Source organism: Vulpes lagopus, chromosome 23 (assembly GCF_018345385.1).
Source record: "Vulpes lagopus strain Blue_001 chromosome 23, ASM1834538v1, whole genome shotgun sequence".
Classification (NCBI taxonomy): domain Eukaryota; kingdom Metazoa; phylum Chordata; class Mammalia; order Carnivora; family Canidae; genus Vulpes; species Vulpes lagopus.
The window spans coordinates 20,590,552-20,613,911 of record NC_054846.1 but is presented as its reverse complement, the minus strand read 5'-3'; the positions used below and the strand labels follow the sequence as shown (position 1 = coordinate 20,613,911).

Here is a 23,360-nt window from a genome sequence, read left to right as displayed (position 1 = left end):
TCATTGAAATGGAAAAGAATGTATCACATTCTTTTTTGACAATAAAAAGGATCATTTGAAAGAATATAATTAGAATATTTTATATATTTTTGATAAGCTACACTCAGTCAATTCAATGCATCAAGCTTGAATATTGATAGGTTCCTTAATACCACAAACCCTCTTCAAGTCCTTGTTTTTACCTCTTTCCTTACCTGCAAAGTGTATGATAATAATTGCTACTTATTTTGAGGTAGTGATCAATATCTTGATTTAATTTTTTTCAAGTTACTAAATAAAGATGAACAATAATTAGTCTTTGCTTTCAACTTATAATAAACTGACACAAAAATGATATGCCCATTTGTAAGCAGACATAAGGATTATTTATGTCTTGTGATCTGTTTATCCTCTTAGACAACAGTGAACATGGTCTAGTCCAGTATATAACTATATATAAGATATGGTAGGATGAAGGCAGGAGTTCTAAAGTACAAAAAAGAAAAAAAGGAAGAATAAATCAGTAAAGGAAGAAAAACCTAGGAAGAAAGGAGACTAGAACTATTACAAATAAATGAGAGAGAGCACTAATTTCCTTGTAATTTAAACAGTGGTTACATGGTGGCTGCCTTATTTTTTCACAAGGTATGACTTAAATTGAAATATTGGTATAAAATAGCATAATATGGTATTGAAAACATAAGGGAGTATGAGAATAAATTAATGCAAACTTGACTGTTGGGTCATTATATGAGGCAACAGCTTTTTTTGCTAATATTCCATTAGAAAAACTACCAATGTCTCCATTAAGAAATGTTCACTCAAAAAAATGATGTGGCAATTTTTGGATATTCCCACTACCAGTATAAATCTGGGAGGAATAAACAAATAGTCATGCGCTGTGGACACTTACTGTATTTATCTAAATCATGGGTGGTCATCTAGTATATTCAGTGTCTCCTTCTTTGATTTTGTTCTGGTCACAGACAACTTTCCATATAAACTGAACCATTTGAGTTTCCCCAATCATGCCTTCTTTCATTCCACTCCTTTCACCTAGAACATCTCTCTCACTTTTCCCAAGAATAATTCCTACTCTTTAATACTGAGTACTTTTGAGAAGTAAACTCTGGCACCACCTTTTCTAGATACTCCTATAATGGTGTGCTCCTTTTATCACTACATGTGGCACATTATAGCATAAATAAGTGTTCTCTTCTCTTCCTCTACTCTATTCTCCAAATTAGTTTTCCTATTACTTGAAGGCAAAGTCCCTATTGTTTTCTTCACTGTACTCTCAATGCCTGACACATAGTGAGTGATCAATAAATGTTAGTTGAATAAATAGGTAAGTGGGAAAGAGAGAGAGAGAGAGAGAAAGAGAGAAAGAACAAGAAAGAGAGAAAGAAAGGAAAAATAAATAAATAAATCTGGGAGAAAAGATGCTTAATAATGCTTATTCACAGCTCAACCATAAAGGTTTTCTACATCTATAAAAGAAATGCCACTTGCTACCATCCATGACTTATAAAAAGGGCATTTATTGACACACCCCGGCCATTCTCAGCATGCTCCATTTTCACAGAAGATCATAGACTATACAGTGTTCTGCTGTATAGTTCAAGAATGATTCCACTCAGTCACTAGAGAGCAACCGATGTGACTGTGAAAAAGAAACTTTGAGAGACTTAATTAATATTCTTCTACCAAAGAGAGATGTAATCTCTCCTGATGTTGATAAGGTATTTTGATTGTTTTACAAAACAAAGTTAAAGACATTTAGAAAAAGAGGTTTTGAGTCATGTGTATATTAAACAAGTGAATGACTGACATGGGGGTTACATTCAGAGGACAACTATCAGTGGTATATAATCAATTTGGAGAAACCTTCCACGTTGTTTCACAGGTATAAGCACTATACCTGTGCTTATCATTTCTTATCATTATTAATGTTGAGAATAAAGGAGTTAAAAACTTGCAGTTGGTTGTGCTCTGTTAAAAATTAATTTAGGGACGCTTGGGGGGAGTCAGTTAAGCAGCCCACTCTTGATTTCAGCTCAGGTCATGATCTCAGGGTCCTGAGGTAAAGCCCTGTGTCGGCATCTGTGCTCAGCTGGGAGTCTGCTTGCCACTCTGCCATTCCTGGCCAACCCACTCATGTTCTTTCTCTCTCTCAAATAAATAAATAAAAGCTTTAAATGATTAATTTAAATGGCTTTGATTAAATGGGTAAATTTCCTATAAAATTAAATAAAAGAAGAAGAAACAAAATATGTGTATATTTTGAAACCAAAATAAATAATTAATATGTAGAATAAAGTATAATTGACAGGTAAACCTTAGGTACAAAAGAAAACAATTGGAACATAATGGGCTAAATTTGACTGTGAGCAGAATGGGTTAGTAACCTAATGTCCTAAACCAGTCGTTCTCCACCAGGGATGATTTTGCCCCACTGGACACATTTGGCAACATCTGGAGACATCTTTCACTGTTATGAGGGGGAAAGGTGCTACCACCTTCTAGTGGATAGAAGCCAGGGATATACTATGCATCCTACACACAACAAAAGTTCACCACCACAACAAAAAATTATCTGACCCAAATTTTCAATATGTTTAAGTTGAGAAACAAATTTTAAAAATATGTGATATAGGAATATAATAAAATAAATGATAATAGGCATTTAAAGTTTCCCCTCAACAATATTCTGTACCAAATCCTTATTAGAACATGGTATCCTAGCTAGGGTATGACCCTTTAGAAAATGTAAGTTGTGAATTATTAAAAATAGGTTCTACTATAATTGCCCATGTCTTGCACGTCTGCTTATAACATAATGCATTATGTTATTACTCTGTCTCCCACCTATTTAGAAGATGTGGAAATAATTTATGCCCATTTTAAAACTGAATTCCATGTCATAGGTTAGCATCAAGAAAGCTAAGATTTCTGGATAAAAAAATACTCACAAATATACTGTCTGATAAACAGACTAAAAAAGAAATCTGAGTAAAATTTAAATTGAATGCTCTGGAGAATAAAGTCAGTTCTCAGTTGTGTGCTAAAAGAAAATCTCTAAAAGTTAAAATACATAGAAAAATATTAAATACACCAAAAATACAAATACCACAAAACTCTAAATGAATGAGCCAAAAATCTTACATTACCAGCATCAAACTATCCCAAAGGTTCAACATGTTTTAATAATATGCATTTTATTGCTAGAAATGTGGTAAAAATGAAGAATGAGGGATTCCAAATCAAAATAAACAAATCTTCAAGTCACTTTAGAGTAGACAACGGTTAGAAAAGGGATAAGGTGCTGGAAATGAAGTTAGAAGAGATCATTTTAAAAAGTGGGAAATGACAAGCAAGTTTTTGTGGTGAGAAGAGTTTATTTTCATGAAGCCACATTGAACAAAATGACACAGTGGAACCATTTTGTGTGGTCCTGTTCATATTTCCATTGGTTGGGCACTGTGCTGATTCCACCATATGCTTTGCAGCCAAATATGACAAAATGTGACTTTTAGCAAAATATGTATAAAGTATTGTTTATTATTTAAATTTCAAAACAAGTATTACATTCAGAATAAGAACCACATACTAGTTAAGCATTATGAAACACACCCTAAGTATGTATGGCCATAGCTTTAGTCTAAATTTCATTTTCTAAATCTTCTTTGGTGAGATAGTTCAATTTATAATATTATTTAATTCATTCAACTGCTCAGTATAACAAATACACTAAATTTCACTTTGATAATACACCATCCAACAACTAAAAGGGAAATTTGGATTGTTGTAACATAATGTGATTTGGAAATGGAGAAAAATGGGAGAAGTCTTCAGACAAGTCTTTTTTTACCTCCTAGCCAGTAGTTTAAACATCTTGGCCAGCAAATCTTTTCCCAGAAATACCAACACAAAATTAAGGATCCTCCTTAGAGTTTCCCTCCCTAGGTGGTAGGAAGAAGCAAGACTCTATTGTGTCAACTCTTGAATAATCAGGAATTAACCACAGTCAGTATTTTTATAAATCAATGCTTTTCTCACTTCTGAAAATTTCTCTGCATTTTCTCTTCATATATGGGAATCACCAGTTCTTTCTGTCCCTCCCATCTCCTCTTCTACAACTTCTCATGAAGCAAATATTATATCTCCTCATTTTAATTTTTAAATTAAAATTAGATTAATTTGAAATTAAAATCCGTGCTTTTAAACACTTTTCTTACTTTTTTCATTTTTAAAAAAATTCATTTATTCATGAGAGACACACAGAGAGAGGCAGAGACACAGGCAGAGGGAGAAGCAGGCTCCCTGCAGTGAGCCTAATGTGGGACTTAATCCCAGGACCCCGGGACCATGACCTGAGCCAAAGGCAGATACTCAACCACTGAGCCACACAGGTGCCCCACTTTTCATTTTTTATTTTCTGCATTCGTATGTTCTCAGATCTTTTAATTTACTAATCTTTCTTCAGTTGTTCCTAACATAACATAAACTTGTTTATCCATTGTTTTTTGCATTTCTAATGACTACATTTTTCATTTCTAAAAGTTCTCTTCAGTTATTTTTCAAATTTACATTTTCTTTAATGATAGAATCTTTTAAAATTGTTTTTTGTCCTTCTTTTGTGGCCTAAATTATTTAATTTCTTTTACAATATTAGTTGATGATTCTTTTTTTTTTTTCCTCACCATTTAAATCATGGGAGAACAACATTCCAGCCAGTGAGCAGATTGTGCTGAAGTGGGACCTACCCTCTCACTTCAAATACATACCTATGCTGAATAAAATAGCACAAACAAAATTAAATAGTTGAATTATAACTTTAAAAAAGAAATGTGCAGGTGCTAAAAATGAAGAAGGAACTTTATTAAAGAAGACTGTATGGGTTGAATTACATCCTCCCCTAAATTCATATATTGAAGTTTTAATCCTCAGTACCTCAGAATATGGTCTGATTTGGAAATAGGTTCACTGCAAATATAAATGGTTAAGTTAGAATAAAGTCATATTAAAGTAGTGTGAGCCCCTAATCCAACATGATGGTATCTTTATAAGAAGGGGAAATTTGGACACACACACACACACACACACACACACACACGTGCAGAAAAATGTCATGTGAAAGTGAAGGCAAAGATCTAGGAGACATTCCTATACACCAAGGAACACCAAAGGCTGCCAGCAAAACACCAAAACTTAGGTGAGAGGCATGAAACACCAAAGGCTGCCAGCAAAACACCAAAACTTAGGTGAGAGGCATGAATCTTTCTCATAGCCCTCAGAAAAACCAACCCTGCTGACACCTTGATCTCAGATTTCTAACCTCCAGAACAGTGAGGTAATAAATTTTTGTTGTTTTAGCCACACAATTTTTTTTTTTTACTTTGCTACAGGAGTCCCAGAAAACTAATACAAGTGGTGAGCTGAAGCCAAAGATATGGGGCTTACTGGGTAATCAGGACCAGTGATGAGCCTTATCATCCATGAGCTAGAGCTTTATGCCTGGGAACTGAAGGGGACTCAAGGGTAGATCCAACTTTACCCAGGAAGGTAAAGTTGAGCTACTGTGTAAGGCCAGGAATCTAGGAAGGCTTCTTTGTGGGTAAAAAGAGACTAGAGAAATTCCATTACTGAGCTAGAGAAATAAAAATGTATCTCCTAAAGCCTTTGGCAAAAAAAGTCTACATATAAGATAATCTTACTACTTCCTTTCACATTTGGATGCCTTTCATTTCTTTTTCTTGCTTAATGGCTCAGGCTGCAACTTTTATTATTATGTTAAATTGAAGCTTGCTTTATCTTAGAGGAAACATATTCAGCCTTTCACCTTGAGAATGATGTTCATGGTGAGTTTTCCAGATATTGTTTTTATTATGTTGAGGTAGTTTCCTTCTGTTCCTAGTTTGTTGAGGGTTTTTATTATGAAAGGGTGTTGAATTTTGTCAAATGCTTTTTCTGCCTCAATTGAGATGATTGTGAATTTTCCCTTCATTCTGTTAATGTTGTATATTACATTGGCTGATTTTTGTATGTTAAATCATCATTGGATGATTCATAATTCATTCCAGGAATAAATCCCACTTGGTCATGGGGTATAATCCCTCTAACACACTGTTTGAATTCAGTTTGTAAGTATTTTGCTGACAATTTTTGCATCGATGTTCATAAGAGATACTAGTCTGTACTTTTTTTCCTGTCCTGTGTGTGTGTGTGTGTGTGTGTGTGTGTGTTTCCTGTAGTTTCTTTATCTGGCTTTGTTATCAGGGTAATGTTGGCCTTACAGAATGAGTTAGGAAGTGTTTATTTCTCTTCAGTATTTGGGAAAAGTTTGAGAAGGACTGGTGTTAGCTCTTCTTTAAATATTTGAAATAAATAAATAAATAAATAAATAAATAAATAAATAAATAAATAAAAATATTTGATGGAATTCACCAAGGAAGCCCCCAGGCCCAGAGCTTTCCTTGTTAGGGGATCTTTGATTGCAGACTCAATTTCATTACTAGTTGTAGGTTTATTCAGATTTTCTAATTCTTCATTATTTAGTCTTGATAAGGTTTTGTATTTTTAAGAATTTGTCCATTACATCTAAGTTATGCAATTTGTCGGCATACAATCATTCATAGTGCTCTCATAATCCATTTAATTCTACAGAATCATGGGATCCCTGGGTGGCTCAGCGGTTTAGCACCTGCTTTTGGCCCAGGGCACGGTCCTGGAGTCCCAGGATCAAGTCCCGTGTTGGGCTCCTGGCATGGAGCCTGCTTCTCCCTCTGCCTGTGTCTCTGCCTCTCTCTCTATGTCTATCGTGAATAAATAAATAAAATATTTTAAAAATTCTACAGAATCAGAAGTAATGTCACCACTTTCATTTTTATTTTAGTATTTTGAGTCTTCTCTCTCTTATATTCTTAGTCAATCTAGCTAAATGTTTGTCAATTTTGTTGATTATTTTGAAGAAAAATTTTTTTGTTTCATTGTTTTCTCTATTGCTTTTCTATTCTCTATTTCACTTATCCCTGCTCTAATTTTTATTTTCTTTCTTCTACTAACTTTCAGCTTAGTTTGCTCTTTTTTTTTTAGTTCCTTAAGTTGTAAATGTTAATTTGAGATCTTCTTTGTTTTTTAGTATAAGTATTTACAACCATAAATTCTCCCTTAGCACTGCTTTCACTGCACCCCATAAGTTTTGGCATGTTGTCATTTTAATTTGTCTCTGTCTTAGTGTGCTAGTGTGGGACACCATAACAAAATATCATAGTTTGGGTACATTAACAGAAATTTACTTTTGTCACAGTTCTGAAGACTGGAAGTCAAAGATCCAAGTACCAGGAGAGTTGATGTCTGATAAGAACTCTCCCCTTGAGTTGTATACTGCCATTGTCTCATCTTGTGCTCACATAAATTCTTGTGCATTGTGGGAGAGAGGTAGTGGCAGAAAGAGCTCTCTGGTGTCTCTTCTAACAAGAACACTAATCCTACTGACTCAGGGTCTCACCATTATTACCTCATTTAACCTTAATTGCTTCCTTAAGGGTCCCATCTCCAAATGCAGCCACACTGGGAGTCAGGGCTTCAACATACGAATTTTGGGGAGACACATTCAGTCCATAACATTCTGCTCCTGGGCCAGGTGGCACCTTCAACATTTTGCTCAGAAATCTCTTCAGCTAAATATCCAATTTCATTGTTCACAAGTTCTATCTTTCACAAAATACTAGAACACAATTCAGCCAACTTCTTTGCCACTTTATAACACAGATCACCTTTCTTCCAATTTCCAATAACTGTTCTTCATTTCCATCCAAGACCTCACCAGAGTAGCCTTTAACATCCATATTTTTGCCAACATTCTATTCCTGATTATTTTTTTAAATGGGGGCTTTCTCTCCAGCTCTCTTCTCTTTTTTAGGAGACCCCACCAGAATCACCATTGACATCCATATTTTGACCAACAGTCTCTTCATGAAAATCTAGAATTTTTAAAGCACTTATCTCCAACAGCCTCCACCCAGTGCCCTTTCCAAAGCCACTTCCATATCTTTTGGTATTTGTTATAGCAGCATACCTACTTCAGGGTACCAAATGTGTCTGCTCAGGCTGCTATACGAAAATACCACAGACTGTGTGGCTCAAATAACAGAAATTCATTTTCTCACATTCTTAGAGGCTAGAATGATCAGGGTCCAGCAGGATTAAGTTTCCTGGCTTCAGTTCTCTTCTTGATTGACAGATGTTCACTTTCTCAGTGTGTCTTCACATGGCTTCTCTTTGGTGGGTGTGTAGAGTCCTCTCTGGTGTTTCTTCTTATAAGGAGGCTGACCCTGGTAAATTAGGGATACACATTTTTAAATTCATTTAACCTTAATTCCTTCCTGAGGGACCTCATCTCCAAATATAGCCATACTGGGGGTTAAGTTTTCAATATATGAATTTTAGGGGGACATAAACATTCAGTCCATAACAGTTTCTAACTATTTGCTAACTCCCTTGTATCTTTTTCTTTGACCCACTGGTTGTTTAATTTTCATAAATTTGTGAATTTTCCAGTTTCCTTCTGTTATTGATTTCTAACATCATCCTATTGTGCTCAAAGAAGATACTTTGTATGATATCTATATCTTAAAGTCTATTTTAAATTTAAAATTCATGACCTAACATATGTCTATCCCAGAGACCATTCCATGTTCGCCTGAGAAAAATGTGTATTCTTTTGTTATTGAGTAGAGTATCCTATATATGTCTATTAGATCTAGTTGGTTTATTCTGTTGTTCAAGTCCTCTAATTCTTTACTTATCTTCTATCTTGTTGTTCTGTCCATCATTGAGAATTGAGTATTAAAGTCTCCAACTATTATTGTAGAAATATCTTTCTCTCCCTTCAATTCTATCAATTTTTGCTAAATATAAAATTTTTGATGGTCTATTATTAGATGTATAAATGTTTATAATGGTTTTATCTTTACTGTATTAAACTTTTTATTAATATATAATGTCCTCCTCTGTCTCTTGTGATCTTTTTTGATTTAAAGTCTATTTTGTCCGATATTAGCATAACTATCTCTGCTCTCTTTTGGTTACTTTTTGCATGGAATATCTTTTTCCATCCTTCCACTTTCAACTAATTTGTGTCTTTGGATCTAAAATAAGCCTCTTGTAGACTGCATATAGTTGGATCTGTTTTGTTTTTGAGAGAGAAAGAGAGAGCAAGTTGGGAGGTGCAGAGGAGAGGGAAAGAAAGAATCTCAAACAGGGTGCACACTTAGTGCAGAGTCTGACACAGGCCTTGATTTCATGACCCTGATATCATGACCTGAGCCAAAATCAAGAAATGGACACTTAACTGACTGAGCTACTCAGGCACCCCTGGATCTGTTGTTTAAACCATTCTACCAATACCTGTCTTTTTATTGGAGAGTTTAATGTATTTACATTTAAAATAATCGTTGATAAGGAGGCACTTACTTCTGTCATTTTGTTATTTATTTTCTATATTTCTTACAGCTTTCTTATCCTTTGTTTCCTACATATGGTCTTTTTTCTATGTAGTTGATTTTAGGGGAGTAAAATGTTTTAATTCCCTTCTAATTTTCTTTTATGTATATTCTATAACTATTTTTCATGTAGTTACCATAGAGATTACATTGAATATCCCAAAGTTATAATACTGTAATTTGAATTTATACCAGATTAACTCCAAAAAGATACAAAAGCTCTGCCTTTTATATATTATCTCTATCTCTTTGGTTAATGATGTCACAAAATTATGTCTTTGTACATTATATGTCCAAGAATTTAAACTAATAATTGTTTTTAAAAATGCACTAGTCTCTTGAAATTATGTTAAAAACAAAACATGAGGTTATAAGTAAAAGTTACAGTAACACTAGCTTTTAAGCCAATAAATTTTTTAAAAGTATTAGTCTCATATAAGTCATGTGAAAAATAAAAAGTGGAGTTATAGACTACTGAGAACTTTATTTCTTCATACAGCTTCAAATTATTATCTAATGTCCTTTTATTTCAATCTTCAGGACTCCCTCTAAGATTTCTTGTAGGGCATTTCTTGTAGTGGTAAGGAACTATACCAGATTTTGTTTACTAAGGAATGTCCTAATTTCTCCCTTACTTCTGAGAAACAGATTTGCCAGATATAAAATTCTTGGTTGACAGTTCTTTCTTTTAACACTTTGAATATATTGGCCTACTGCCTTCTGGTTTCCTAAGTTTCTGGTGATAAATCTGCAAATAATCTTATTGAGGATCTCCTGTGTATGACCATTTGCTTTCCTCTTGTTGCTCTCAAGACTCTCTGTCTTTAACTTTTTGACAATTTGATTATAGTGTGTCTTGGTGTGGATCTCTTTTGATCATCCTACTTGGAATTCATTGAGCAACTTGGATGTTTATCTTCATGTCTTTCATCAAATTTTTGAGGTTTTTAGCCATTACTTCTTCAAATGATCTCTCCTTCCCTTTCTCTCTCTCTTTTCTTTCTCGGACTCCCACAATGTGTAGTACAGTCCACTTGGTGGTGTCCCACAGGTTCTTTAGGCTCTCTTCACTTTTCTTATCTTTTCTTTTTCCTGTTCTTCACACTGGATAACTTCAGCTGTCCTATCTTCAAATTTGCTGAATCTTTCTTCTGCCTGTTCTACTCTTTGAATCCCTCTAGTGAATTTTCTACTTCAGTTATTATACTTCTCAACTATAGAACTTCTTTTTGGCTTCTTTTATGGTTTTCTATCTCTTCAGTGATATTTCCATTTTGTTCATACATTTTTCTTGAACTTTTTCCACATCTTCCTTTAATTCTTTGAGCATTATTATGATACTTGTTTTGTCTAGTAGTTCCGCCTTCTGGTTTTCCTAAAGAATAGTTTCTATTTGTATTTCTTTCCTTTGAATGGGAAATATTACTTTCTTTCTTTATATGTCTTGAGATATTTTTGTTGAAAACTGGACATTTTAATCTAATAATGTGGTATCTCTTGAGATCAGATTCTCCTCTTCCTTCAAGGGTTTGCCGGTTTTGTTTGTTTTGATCCTTGTACACTATCTCCTTGCTGAGGATAACCCTGGGATATAAACAAGGTCTTTTCAGATCTTTTCTGAGCCTGAACCTCTTCTTAGGCATGTGCAATGACTTTATCATTTCCTTTGGATCTGCAGCTGTTTTTGAATGTCCTAGTCTTTAATGTGTGGTTCCCAAAAAGGGGAAAAGGAAGAGGTAAATGAAAGGGGGTGCCAGCTCATCAAAGCCCCTGGAAGTCACTTGAGCCAGGCAGAGAAATGCTTATAACAATGGAGAGGAATGGTGCAACAATGGCTGGCCACTTCTGCATCTGCACTTCCATGAGTAAAAGCAGGAATCAGAACTAAATACCAGACTTTCAATATTTAAAGGACAGAGTCCTTAATGCCCACCCTGGCTCCCGTAAGTTGCATGTAAGCCACTATAGGATCATGTACCAAGCTGCCTGCCTTGGCCTAGGGAGTGGAAGATAGGGGAGCTACCTCTGTGCTAAGAGTTGAAATTAATTGAAATTAAATGTCCAAGTCTTTCTTTGGAAGCTGCAAGCCTTTAATAGACTCTAGGGTTCCAAAATAGTTACACCAGACAGATTTTGTAGTGTGATTATTGTCTAGGTGAAAAGAGAGATTCCTGGTGCTTCCTACTTCATCATTCCAGAATCCTCCTGCCCCGCTAAATATTTTTAAGAAATAGAGTCTGCAAATATCAACATTGCTGTGAACTGAAGTCTTTTCTTTCTTTTAAAGTGGAAAGAAAGAAAGAAAGAGAGAGAGAGAGAGAGAGAGAAAGAAAGAAAGAAAGAAAGAAAGAAAGAAAGAAAGAAAGAAAGAAAGAAAGAAAGAAAAAGAAGAAGAAGAAGAAAGAAAAAGAAAGAAAGAAAGAAAGAAAGAAAGAAAGAAAGAAAGAAAGAAAGAAAGAAAGAAAGAAAGAAAGAGAAAGTTAACATAACCACCTGTTTCTGCTTGGAAGAAATTCTGGAGTGCTAATGCATTTATATAGAATACTGCCTCATGACATCATAGAAAAAACATGGTCTGACATCACATGATTCCCATAACATACAAATATTATTCTTTTTTTAGAATGAATATTATTCTTAATGATGCCAAGATTTTGTTCAAGATGTGGAGTTAAAGGAAAGAAATGAGATCTTTAAGTAAGAGAAACTTACATACATGTAAAATCTGGACTCTGAGAGAGCTGAATTCATGCTGTATATTGGAACACAAATGAAACATAATTTATTCCTTCCTCCCTTTCCTTCCTTCCTTCCCTCCACTCTTCCTTTCTCTCCTTCCTTCCATCATTAAAGAAAGTTATTATATACCATCATGTACCAAGCACTGTTTTAAGACACTAAATAAGCAATGAACACAGAGTCTCTTTTTTTTTTTTCTTTTTAAGATTTATTTATTTATGAGAGACACAGAGAGAGAGGCAGAGAGAAGAGAAGCAGGCTCCATGTAGGGAGCCTGACATGGGACTCGATCTGGGGTCTCCAGGATCACGCCCTGGGCCAAAGGCAGGCGCCAAACTGCTGAGCCATCCAGGTGTCCCAACAGAGTCTCTTCTTAATGGAGTTTACACTTAGACAAAAAATTGTAGACATGACAAATAAATTATATGGTATGTTCAAAGGTGGTAAGTGCTATGGAGAAAAAATATAAAGTGGGAAAAGGAATGAAGAGTGTCAGGGTGGTAAAAGCACTGCCATTTCTTCTGTAGTGTTTAGGGAAACTCTCACTGCAGTAAATCATCTAATATATTTGAATCATAGTCAGTTCTGTCAGTAGTTAAACCTTCCTTTCAATCAGTTAATATACAATACCCAAATTAGCCTAACTTTCTCCACCTGGAGAATCTTTTGATCTTTTTCCTTATTAAATTAAAATGTACCAAAATGCTGTGCTTATTGCTGAGTGGGTCAGGCAGTTTGATGTAAAAAAAAAAAAAAAAACCTGAATAAATACTTCTCCACTCCCACCCCAGAGGTGTATGCAATTATTAGAGTGATTCTTTAAAGGACTTGTTAAAATGCCAAAATAGTGCCACAGAAAACATGTGAAATAAAGATTTAAGTTTTCTTTATGAAAAAAAAGTGTTTAACAAGGGTTTATGGGGTTTTATAAAAACACCTTAACACCTTACAGACCTAAGGGGGAAAAAGCTCTATTTAAGTATCATGCACCAATAGCAGACCACCCAATGCTGATGACTAGAAGCTCCAAACAGACCCATCCTTGGGAGCCTACGTGGAGACCCTAATTTTATGGTCATTTTAATTGTATTTGGGTTATTACCTCATGCCCTAGCAAACACCTACAGTATTTAATAAAAATGAGCACAGAACACTGTTCTAGTTAAAGTATGTACCAAAATCATAAACTAAGTATGCTTCATCATAAATTAACTGGGTGTTTAGTGTTTCTTTGCCTTTAAGTTATATTTATTTTTCTTATAACATGCTATGCTTCACTATATACCAAATCGATGTTAATTGACTTAGCATTTAGACACGCTCTTCTATCTCTAGCTCATATACCCATAAACACACCTGCTCTACATATTATGAAGTGATAAATACTGTTAATCAACTCTCCAGATATTCAAGAGAATAACTACATTAGATCACTGGAGCTGAAAAGCAAATCTTGAAAAGAAAAAGAAAACTCATTTTGTATTTGCCTAGAGTCTAGCTACTACTTACAACAAAGTTGAGTCAGATATAAAAAGTTGTGACCTTCCTCTGCAAAACAAAAGGAACTCTCTTGAAAAACCCAATACCATCATTTTGTATTTGTGTATAGTATAAAAAAATGGATTCTTAGTTTCTTGCTTCAGTGCTCTGAAGAAAAAATAGATGAGGGCAACATATAGAATTTAGAATTGACGTTCTTTACTGCCACCACTGTCGAACTAGATATTCCAACATAAAACCCTTAATTACCAAATTTGTAGCTCCTTCTATTTCTTTACCTGGTCATTCCATAGCCCATCAAATTTAGATCTGCACAATCCTCCCCCTACAACATTACACTAAAGTAGTTCTTGTTTAAGTCTCCTGAAATCTCCTAATCGCCAACATTACTGGTCTTTTTTTCAGTCCTTGGTTGATTTGACTTCTCTGTAACTTCTACCTTATAGAGTACTTCTGCCTCCATGAAACTCTCTCTGTCATGAAACCACCAGCATGATGGTTCCCATCCTCCAGTCTTAGAACTTCTGTCTCCTTCACTGGCTTCTTTTCTCTGAACATCTTTTAATTACAGATGACCCTATATCATCCTATACAGTCTTCTCTTTTCACTCTACAAACAGCCTTTGAGTGATTCTATCAATTCTATTGATCTTAATATACTGACTGTATGGTAATAATTCAAAGTGAATGCATGATGTCCCCTTCTCCAAGAAAAACAGATTCTTTCCTCCATGTCCCGTATTTCAGGAAAGGAAGATATTATTTAAGAGATGCTGGTGCCAAAAACCTAGATGTCCTTTACCTCTCATGTAGGGTTACTAGATATAGCAATTAAAATATAGGACTTTCAACTAAATTTTAATTTCAAGTAAACAATGAATACTTTTTCAGTATTAATATTTCCCAAATACTGAAGTTTAACTGAGCACACTGTATTTTATCTTGCAATCTGATCAAACAATTTTCCGTTGCCTCTATCCTAGACCTACCCACCATTGTCTATTGCTTAGATCTCTAAAATAGCCTTCTAGTCAGACTCCTTGAATGCTTCATGACCCCTTAAAATCCATTTTCTACACAGTAAATATAATGATCTTTAAAAAAAACTGAATTAGAAAAACAAACATGAATTGTATCATGATATTCATCTTCTTATCTACCATCAACAAATCCCTTACTACTATCACCTCTGCCTATCTCTCTAGCCTATACTTTAGTGATTCAATCTAGTTTATTATGTTTTGGCTACAATTATCTTATTTCAATTCTTAAAATTCTTTTAGAGCCTATCTGCCTTCATACATACTACTATTTCCACTGCCCTGGACTTTACTGACTACTGATAACAAAATTTGTAATGTACTGAGGTGAAATTTGCATAAAAGAAATTTAATCATTTTAAAGTGAACAATTCAGCGAAATTTAGGATAGTCACAACATTGTGCAACCTCTACTTCTATAATGTTGCAAAACATTTCCATCACACCAGAGTAAAACCTTTTACTCATTAAGCAGTTTCTTCCCGTTCCCACCTCTCCTTAGCTCTGGCAACAACAAACTACTCTCTGTCTCCATGGACTTGCGTATTTTAGATACTTCGTATAAATGGAATCATATGATATGTGGTATCATGTGTCTGGCTTCTCTCATTTAGTATAACGTTTGGGAGGGTCATTCATATTATGGGATATATCAGTTCTTCATTACTTTTTGTGGCTGAATGATATTCCATTGTGTGTATTTGTTTGGATAACAACCCATTATTTGTTTATCCACTCACTGTTGATGGACTGTTGGGCCACCTCCATCTTTTGGCTATTTTGAATAGTGTTGCTAAAAACATGCTGGTACATGTGCTTTTTTGACTACCTGTTTTCAGTTCTTTTGGGTATATATCTAAGCATGGAAATGTGAATCATATGGTAACTCTGTAGCTTAACTCATAGCTTTTTGAAGAACCACTAAACTGTTTTCCATAGCAGCTGAACCATTTCATATTCCCATTAGCAATGTATGAGGGTTCAAATTTCTCCACATCCTCATCACACTTATCTGACATTTCGATTATAGACATCCTAGTGGGTATGAGGTGTGTCTCATATGGTTTTGATTTACACTTCCCAATGACTAATGATTTTGAGCATCATACATATACACAAAGGGAGAACATATAAAGCTTCTTGCCTGTTTGTATATCTGCTTTGGAGAAGTGTCTATTCAAGTCTTTTGCCCATTTTTTAAACTGGGTTGCTTATCTTTTTGCTGTTAATTATAGAGTTGTTTATATATTCTAGATATTAAACTCTTGTCAGATATGTATTTGCACATATTTTCTTCCACTGTATAGCTGTCTTTCCACTTTCTTGATAATGCCATTTGATACACAAAAGCTTTTTATTTTAATGGTCTCATTTTTTTAATGAGGTAATTATTTTTATTTTTTTATTTGAGACCTAGAGAGAGCACAAGTGGGGGGAGGGGTAGAGGGAGAGAAGATCCAAGCCTACTCCTGCTGACTCTGGAGCCTGATGCAGGGCTTGATCTCACAAGCTATGAGAGCAAAAGCTGAGTGGAAACCAAGAGTTGAATGCTTAACCAACTGAGCCAACCAGGCACCCCTTTAATGAAGTCTAATTTACCTATTTCTTCTTTTGTTGCTTATGCTTTCAGTGTCATATCTGAGAATCAATTATCAAATCCATGGTCATGAAGATTTGCCCCTACATTTATTTCTAAGAGTTTTATGGTTTTAGCTCTTATATTCATAAGGCCATTGATCCATTTTGGGTTAGTTTTTTATATATGATGGGAGGTAAAAGTCCAACTTGACTCTTTTACATGTGGATATCCAAATGTCCAGCACTATAACAGAATTTTCCCCCATCCTCTTCTCCATCTCCTCCCACCTCCCCTTTCCACCCCCTATATATGTTTCAGGGCTTAAATGTTACCTTCCTTGTATACCTGCTCCCTCCCTCTCAGAATAGATGCTATTCTATTATTTAGATATTTAATAGAAATTATTCTATTATCCCTATTATAGGCCAACATTTCACCATGTGCTTAGTTTCTGTCCTCTGCTACATTATAAGCTCTAGAAGGAAAAGGCTATGTCTGTCTGATTCATCCCTACATCCCCATTACCTACCATGGTGCCTGCCATATATATTTGTTGAATTAATAAATTTTTGTTGCATCATCCACTTCCCACAATTTATCTCCAACCCAGGTCCCCAAGCCTCTTCTCAATCACACTTAAGGATTCTTTATTTAATGAATAGAAAATCTTTCTCTTATTTCGAAGTTTCTTGTCTAAAATGATTTATGCCCATTCTTTGCCCATTCCTTCAAAACATGCTCAAATGTTACTTCCATAAAGACTTACCTGACTTCTATAGCTACTTATTCACTTCTTTATAGCACCTCGAAGCTATTTCTATAATAGCACTTAATATATTATAGTTGACTGTTAGAGATCTGGTCTTATACTAGGGTATAAACTCTTCAATGGGAGGGAACAAATATCATTTTCTTTCTTTCAGTGTCTTACACAGTGCCAGATACGTAGTAGGATTCCAAAAAATATTTGTTAAATAATTAGAAAAATGAATATGTGATTGATGAAAAAAACATGAATCAGAGTAATTATTATTTTTCTGTGTTTCCATAAGTGCAAAGACCTGAAAGTTACCTTAGAAATAGCTCGGTTTCCATCATAATCAACAGACCATTTGTAGACCTACTCTTCAAATTTGCTGTGTAAATTATATAGAAATCAAATTCCTGGGTCAGTGAGCTTAGGAAATAAATCAGTAATGAACTTTTTTGAAATTTCCTAGATGCTTAGTACTGTGCTGGGTGCTATGGGACAAAGAAAAGAAAGATAAGGCATGATCTTTGCCCTTATAACTTAGATTAGTGCAAAAGATGAACCGAAATGAAATGATTAATGAATTATATAACAATTAATGGACAATATAAGAATATAGCTAAGAACTAGCTCACATATTAACACTACAAATGCAATGGAATTCAGAAATAAACAAATCAGCTTTTTAATCTAAGAAAACATTATTGCATACTTAATACTGTAACAGGCTCTGTGCTAGATGCTAAGATATAGACCTAAATAAGACACCCCTTTCTTAGTCAAAAACTCCTTTGAGTGCCTAAGTAAAATTATGGATACTCTCTCTAGGAAAATGCATATATGTTAAACATACAGATACACAAACACACACTCACAGCAACATTGTAAATAATATTAGGAGATCATGAATCAAAAATGTCTGATCTGGAGGATTTGTCTAGGGAATATCAAATGATTAAAGGCTGGAAGAAATTAAGCTTCTTCAATGTTTTTTTTTTTTTCTTTCAGAGTGCTTTGCTGGAGTGCATGTTTAAAAGCAAAATATTTATTATTAGTAGAAATAACAGCAAAAAAAGATTGAAGGATTGGTGAACAATTTATACTCCATGAAGAAGTTACATTTTATCCAAAGAAGGACACTTCAGCTGACAAGTGCCACCCAAATGTGGGCTCAGCAATGCCTGATTTTGAAACTTTTCAAGAAAAGTCATAAATTCAGATTTTATGTGAATCCTTCTGGTTTTTAAATGTTGGTGCTGTGAAAGAGACTCTTCTGTGCCTCTTCAACACCCATTCTCCCCTCCTTTCTTACTAACAGAATCCCAATTTTATTGTAGCCACACTGTCCCAATTAAAAGTTGACACTTCCTGGCTTCATTTGTTGATTGGGCAGCCAGTGAAATGTCAGCAGAGTTGTCAGGTGACTTCTAGAGAGGGTTGAGTCACTTGGAACAGATGCTCCTTTTGCCCTTATTCCTTTCTACCTTCTTCCAGCCTGAAATTGGACATGATGGCTGGAGCTCTGAGTTCAAGACATGACTTTGAAAATAAAAGCTATGAGTTAGAGATGGTAAAGCACAAACATGGGTGATGTCTAGGTCCTTGATGACTGTGACGTTTCCATTCCACCCTGACTGCCTACTTCCAAACTTCTTTTACATAATAGAAAAATGGAAAAATTAACCATTATCTTGTTTCAAATATTGTTTGGAGAAAGGGTGTTTGTTTTATGTAGCTAAATAAATTCTATTATTTCATATTTTCTTTTTAAATACAAAGTAAAATATATCTGTGGTCTATATCTAGCTAACAAGTCACCTATTTATGACCCCTTGCTGGGGACACAGAAAGCACACTAAAAGTTAATGTTATGTATGTATATACATGCATATATTTCCTAGCTCTGTCCACTGATAGGCCTAGATGCAATCACACTGCAGAAGAAATGAACATATCACGTATCCAGATCTTGATTTTCAAATGTCATTCTCCTCATGGCAATAGAAAGAACCAGGACATTGGAGAGAAATAGCTGATTCCACTACTAGAGCAGGGGAAATACAGGATGAGCTGGAAATTTCCTGCCAGAAAGTAAAGAAGTAATAACAACAACCACAAGATGATGTGGGCATGTTGAAAGGACACAGGAGCCAATCTCTCTGGAGGCAATCTGATGGCTTAGTATGGGGCAATTTGAACAAGAAAATAAATGATGATAGTAATAGATTGTAATCCATAGAATAAAGTAAACATTCACAAGTCCATACTAATATAAATAATTGAATAAATAAGTAAATGTGGAAGAAGAGACTGAGGTAGGGCTCGATCTCACCATCTTGAGATTACGGCCTGAGCAGAAACCAAGAGTTGGACACTTAACCAACTGAGCCATCCAGATGCCCTGAGATAGCTTTCTTACAGCAGAATTCCAACTAATAAATGTACATTGAATGATGGAAATAAGAATTAGCATTTGGTAATACCTGAGTTAATAATTATTGCAGGCTAGAAAAATCAATGGATTAAAAAATTAGTAAGCAAAAGTATGGTAAAAAAAAAAAAACAACCCAGGATATTACATGGTCTCAATATATCTTTCTACAAAATACTTATTAATCACAAAGGGGAAATACTAACTTTAAGTGCGAAATCTTGCAGACACTTTCTCAACCAAGTGATCAAAAATAACATCATCTACAATGAGACAAATCAACATCACACACTTCCTGATATGATGCCTGAGAAGGATATTACATCACTTTGGTGGTATTCTTGCCAAGAAGGCATAATTCAACATGCATGTTTCAACATGAGGAAACATCAGACAAATCTAAATCAAAAGACATTCTACGAAAATAATGGCCAGAACTCTTCAAAAGTGTCAAAGTCACGAGCAACAAATGATACCTGAAGAACTATCTCAGGTTAGAGGAAATTAAAGTGACATGCCAATTAAATGCAATGCAAAATCTTGGATTGGATCTTGGACCATAAAAAGGACTTGAGTGGGACAAATGGCAAGATTTGAATGAAGTCTGTAAATTAGTTAATAATATTGTTTCAATGTTAACTTGCTGGCTTTGATTATTTTATCATGGCTATAGCATACTAATATTTGGTTAAGCTGAACAAAGGGCACATGGGAAATATTTTTGTAACTTTTTTGGAACTCTGAAATTATTTCAAAATAAAAAGTTAAAAAAACTAACAGGTGTGATACTGAGATATATCTATAACCTCCCAAATGATGTGTCTTTTTGTATGCTAAGAAAATAACTGGTGGTGGGAGCATTTGAATAGCTCAGGATGGGGGCTGGTTGCTAGAGAAACCAACCATCTGATTAGAGGGTTGGGTCTTTCAGTCCCACCTCCAGATCTCTGGGGGAGGGAGGAGCTGGAGTTAACCACTAACAGCCAATGATTTAATCAGTCATGCCTACTTAATAAAGCCCCCATTAAAAACCCTGACCATACGGTTTAGAGAACTTCCAGGTTCCTGAACTTGGGAGGGTGGCAAGTTCAAAGGGCATGGAAGCATTGAATACCTTGTCTCATGCATCTTTTCCAACTAGTTGCTCTTGAGTTGTATCTTCTTATGATAAATCAGTAGCCTACTAAGTTAAGCACATTTTCTGAGTTCTCTTGAGCCTTTCCAGCAAATTATCAAACCTGAGGAAGGGATTATGGGAACCTCTGATGTATAGCTTTTTGGTCAGATGCATAGGTAACCATCTAGATTTGCAATTGGCATCTTAAGTGGGGCGCAGTCTTGTGGACCAGAGCCCTTTAACATACGGGGTTTACACTAACTCCAGGTAGTTAATGTCATAATCGAATTATAATAGGACATCTTAGTTGGTATGCTGAGTTGGAGAATTTCTTGGTGTACAAAACCCACAGGTTGGGTGTCAGAAATGGCTATGTGAGTAGAAGAAATAGTTTTTCCTCTAATAGGTTAATGGTTATGATAACATATTATTCCTTATGTCAACACTATGCTCTTCATGTCTAATAGAGTTGGCTATCTGTGTCACAGAAGATTTCTAGAAAAAAAGTTTTCAATTCATTTTTAAGTAGAACACTGACAGTGGGTACCTCTGAGTTACCAGTGTTATCTTGTGGTGACAACCTCAGACCTATATATGAAATACCCTGAAATAGCATTCAGTGTGTTTTGAGGTGGGCAGTAGTACAATAGAAGTGGCATCTAAGAAAAATCTACATGGCAGATGGTAAGACAGAAAGATTAGAAAGGAAGAGGGGCATAGCCAGGTAATAGACTATGACCTAAATGAGAGTGGAGGAGGATTTGAACTCTGGTTGGCAGTCAGCATAGAGGGCAGGTATTAAAGTTGTTCACATTTTAAAGTTCGGAATTTGAAATCTGAAAAACAAGGAAGGAGCCACAGATGCTAGTTATCATGGAAAACAGTAGCATCTTGATAGAAATAAAGAAATTGGGAGGGACATATGATGAACCCAATTTTGGCCATGTTGAACTTTAAGTAGTGACAGAACATTTGGAGATATGAGGCTGGAACTCAGAAAAGAGATTCAAGCTGGAAGTACATTTGGGTGTCACCAGCAGAAATGTTAACTGCTGAAATCATTAGAATGCATGATCTCTTTGACGGAAAAATCGCAATAAAGAAAATCAGAGAAATGGGGGCTACGAAGGGGAAGAATAAAAATAGGCCATTCTCAGATTTCTCGGCCCAATTATTAACAGAAAATGGGCCACTTCAGTTTTAAAATTACAGCAAGCAAATTTTGTGATAGTACCTGCTTCTCAATGATCCTCCATCTCTGAGAAGGGCTTATGGCCACAGGGATGGAGTCCAGTGCCCACGCTGCCTCATGACTCCGCACCTTGGGTACTGAAGAAAATAATAGAAACCCGGTACAAGGAAAAATTTATCCCTCTCCCTCCCTCCCTCTCTTTCTCCCTCCCTGGTATTTAAAACTTGGAATGTAAAGATATTGCTCCTGGGAGTCAAGTTTATGGGAGAGTCCCATAGAAAAAGTCAACCAAGTCTTATCTCTAAAGTCTCTGAAGCTTAATCCCTGAGGTTTGGTTTTCAATTCTCCATAACAGGGATCCCTGGGTGGCGCAGCGGTTTGGCGCCTGCCTTTGGCCCGGGGCGCGATCCTGGAGACCTGGGATCGAATCCCGCGTCGGGCTCCTGGTGCATGGAGCCTGCTTCTCCCTCTGCCTGTGTCTCTGCCTCTCTCTCTCTCTCTCTGTGACTATCATAAATAAATAAAAATTAAAAAAAAAAAAAAGCAATTCTCCATAACATACCCCTCCCTTTTCAACAAATGCCATCACTCCTTTTTCTCCTTTCAGGGACCAGAAATCAGTTTCCATTGTTTTGAACAAAACAATTAATACCATTGGTCTTTCCATTCGGGCTGTTACAACAAAATACCAGAGACCAGAGAGCTTATAAACAATAGAAATGCATTTCTCTTACATCTGAAGGCTGGGAAGTCTAGGATCAAGGCCCTGGCAGATTTGGTGTCTAGTGAGAACTCATTTCCTGGTTCATAGACAAAAGGTTCAGCCCTCATGACCTAATTATCTCTCAAAGACCCTTCTCTGAACACCCTAACATTGAAGATTAGGTTTCAACATACAAGTTTGCCCAGAGGTGGGGAAGGATGGGGACCAAACACCATAACAATCACAAACATTTAATGACCATTCCCTCCGTGCTACTCAAACTTTAGTGTGGATATGAATCACCCAGGCATCTTTGAAAATGTAGATTCTGATTCATTGGGCCTGAGGTAGAGTATGAGATTCTACATTTCTAACCAGCTTCCAGATGATGCCATTATTGCTGATCTAAAGACACACTTGAAGTAGCAAAGCACCATATGACACGAGCTCTGTCCTCAAGGAAAATGCATAGTCTGGCAAGGCAGACAAGCCATATGCCAGTGAGATGAATAATTTAGGATTTCACTGTGCAGCATAAAGTATGCTGGAGTGATTTTAGACTTGGCTGTGTTTAAACCTACCACGTTTAAACTTGCAAATCACTGAATCAAACTGGACCTCAGTTTCTCCATCTGTAAAATGAGAGTGACAGGATGACTATGTCCTTCTCAACTGTTAAATTCAATCTGTGATTAAAATTAAGATTATTTATACAAACAGGGATAATACCAACTCAGACAATTATCCATATAATATCCATTATATGTGTATAATAAGAAAAGAGTCATAGGGATCCCTGGGTGGCGCAGCGGTTTGGCGCCTG

General features: G+C 35.5%; 1 protein-coding gene across 3 annotated transcripts in view; it reads right to left on the bottom strand.

Annotated features, from left to right (window-relative positions):
• Nucleotides 1–23,360, bottom strand: part of ANAPC10 (anaphase promoting complex subunit 10) — a 208,693-nt gene that overhangs the window by 73,009 nt on the left and 112,324 nt on the right. The window contains exon 6 of one of the 3 annotated variants that reach the window (XR_005985144.1): nt 8,051–8,315. The exons of 1 other annotated variant lie outside the window; for it this stretch is intronic. Coding sequence is in view for 1 of the 2 variants with exons in the window: in XM_041737819.1 (XP_041593753.1) it covers nt 8,229–8,315 (87 nt within the window). In the remaining variant the exon portion in view is untranslated. Of the gene's footprint in view, nt 1–8,050; nt 8,316–23,360 lie in introns of those variants that run through there. One more of the 3 variants, XM_041737819.1, reaches the window with a different exon arrangement.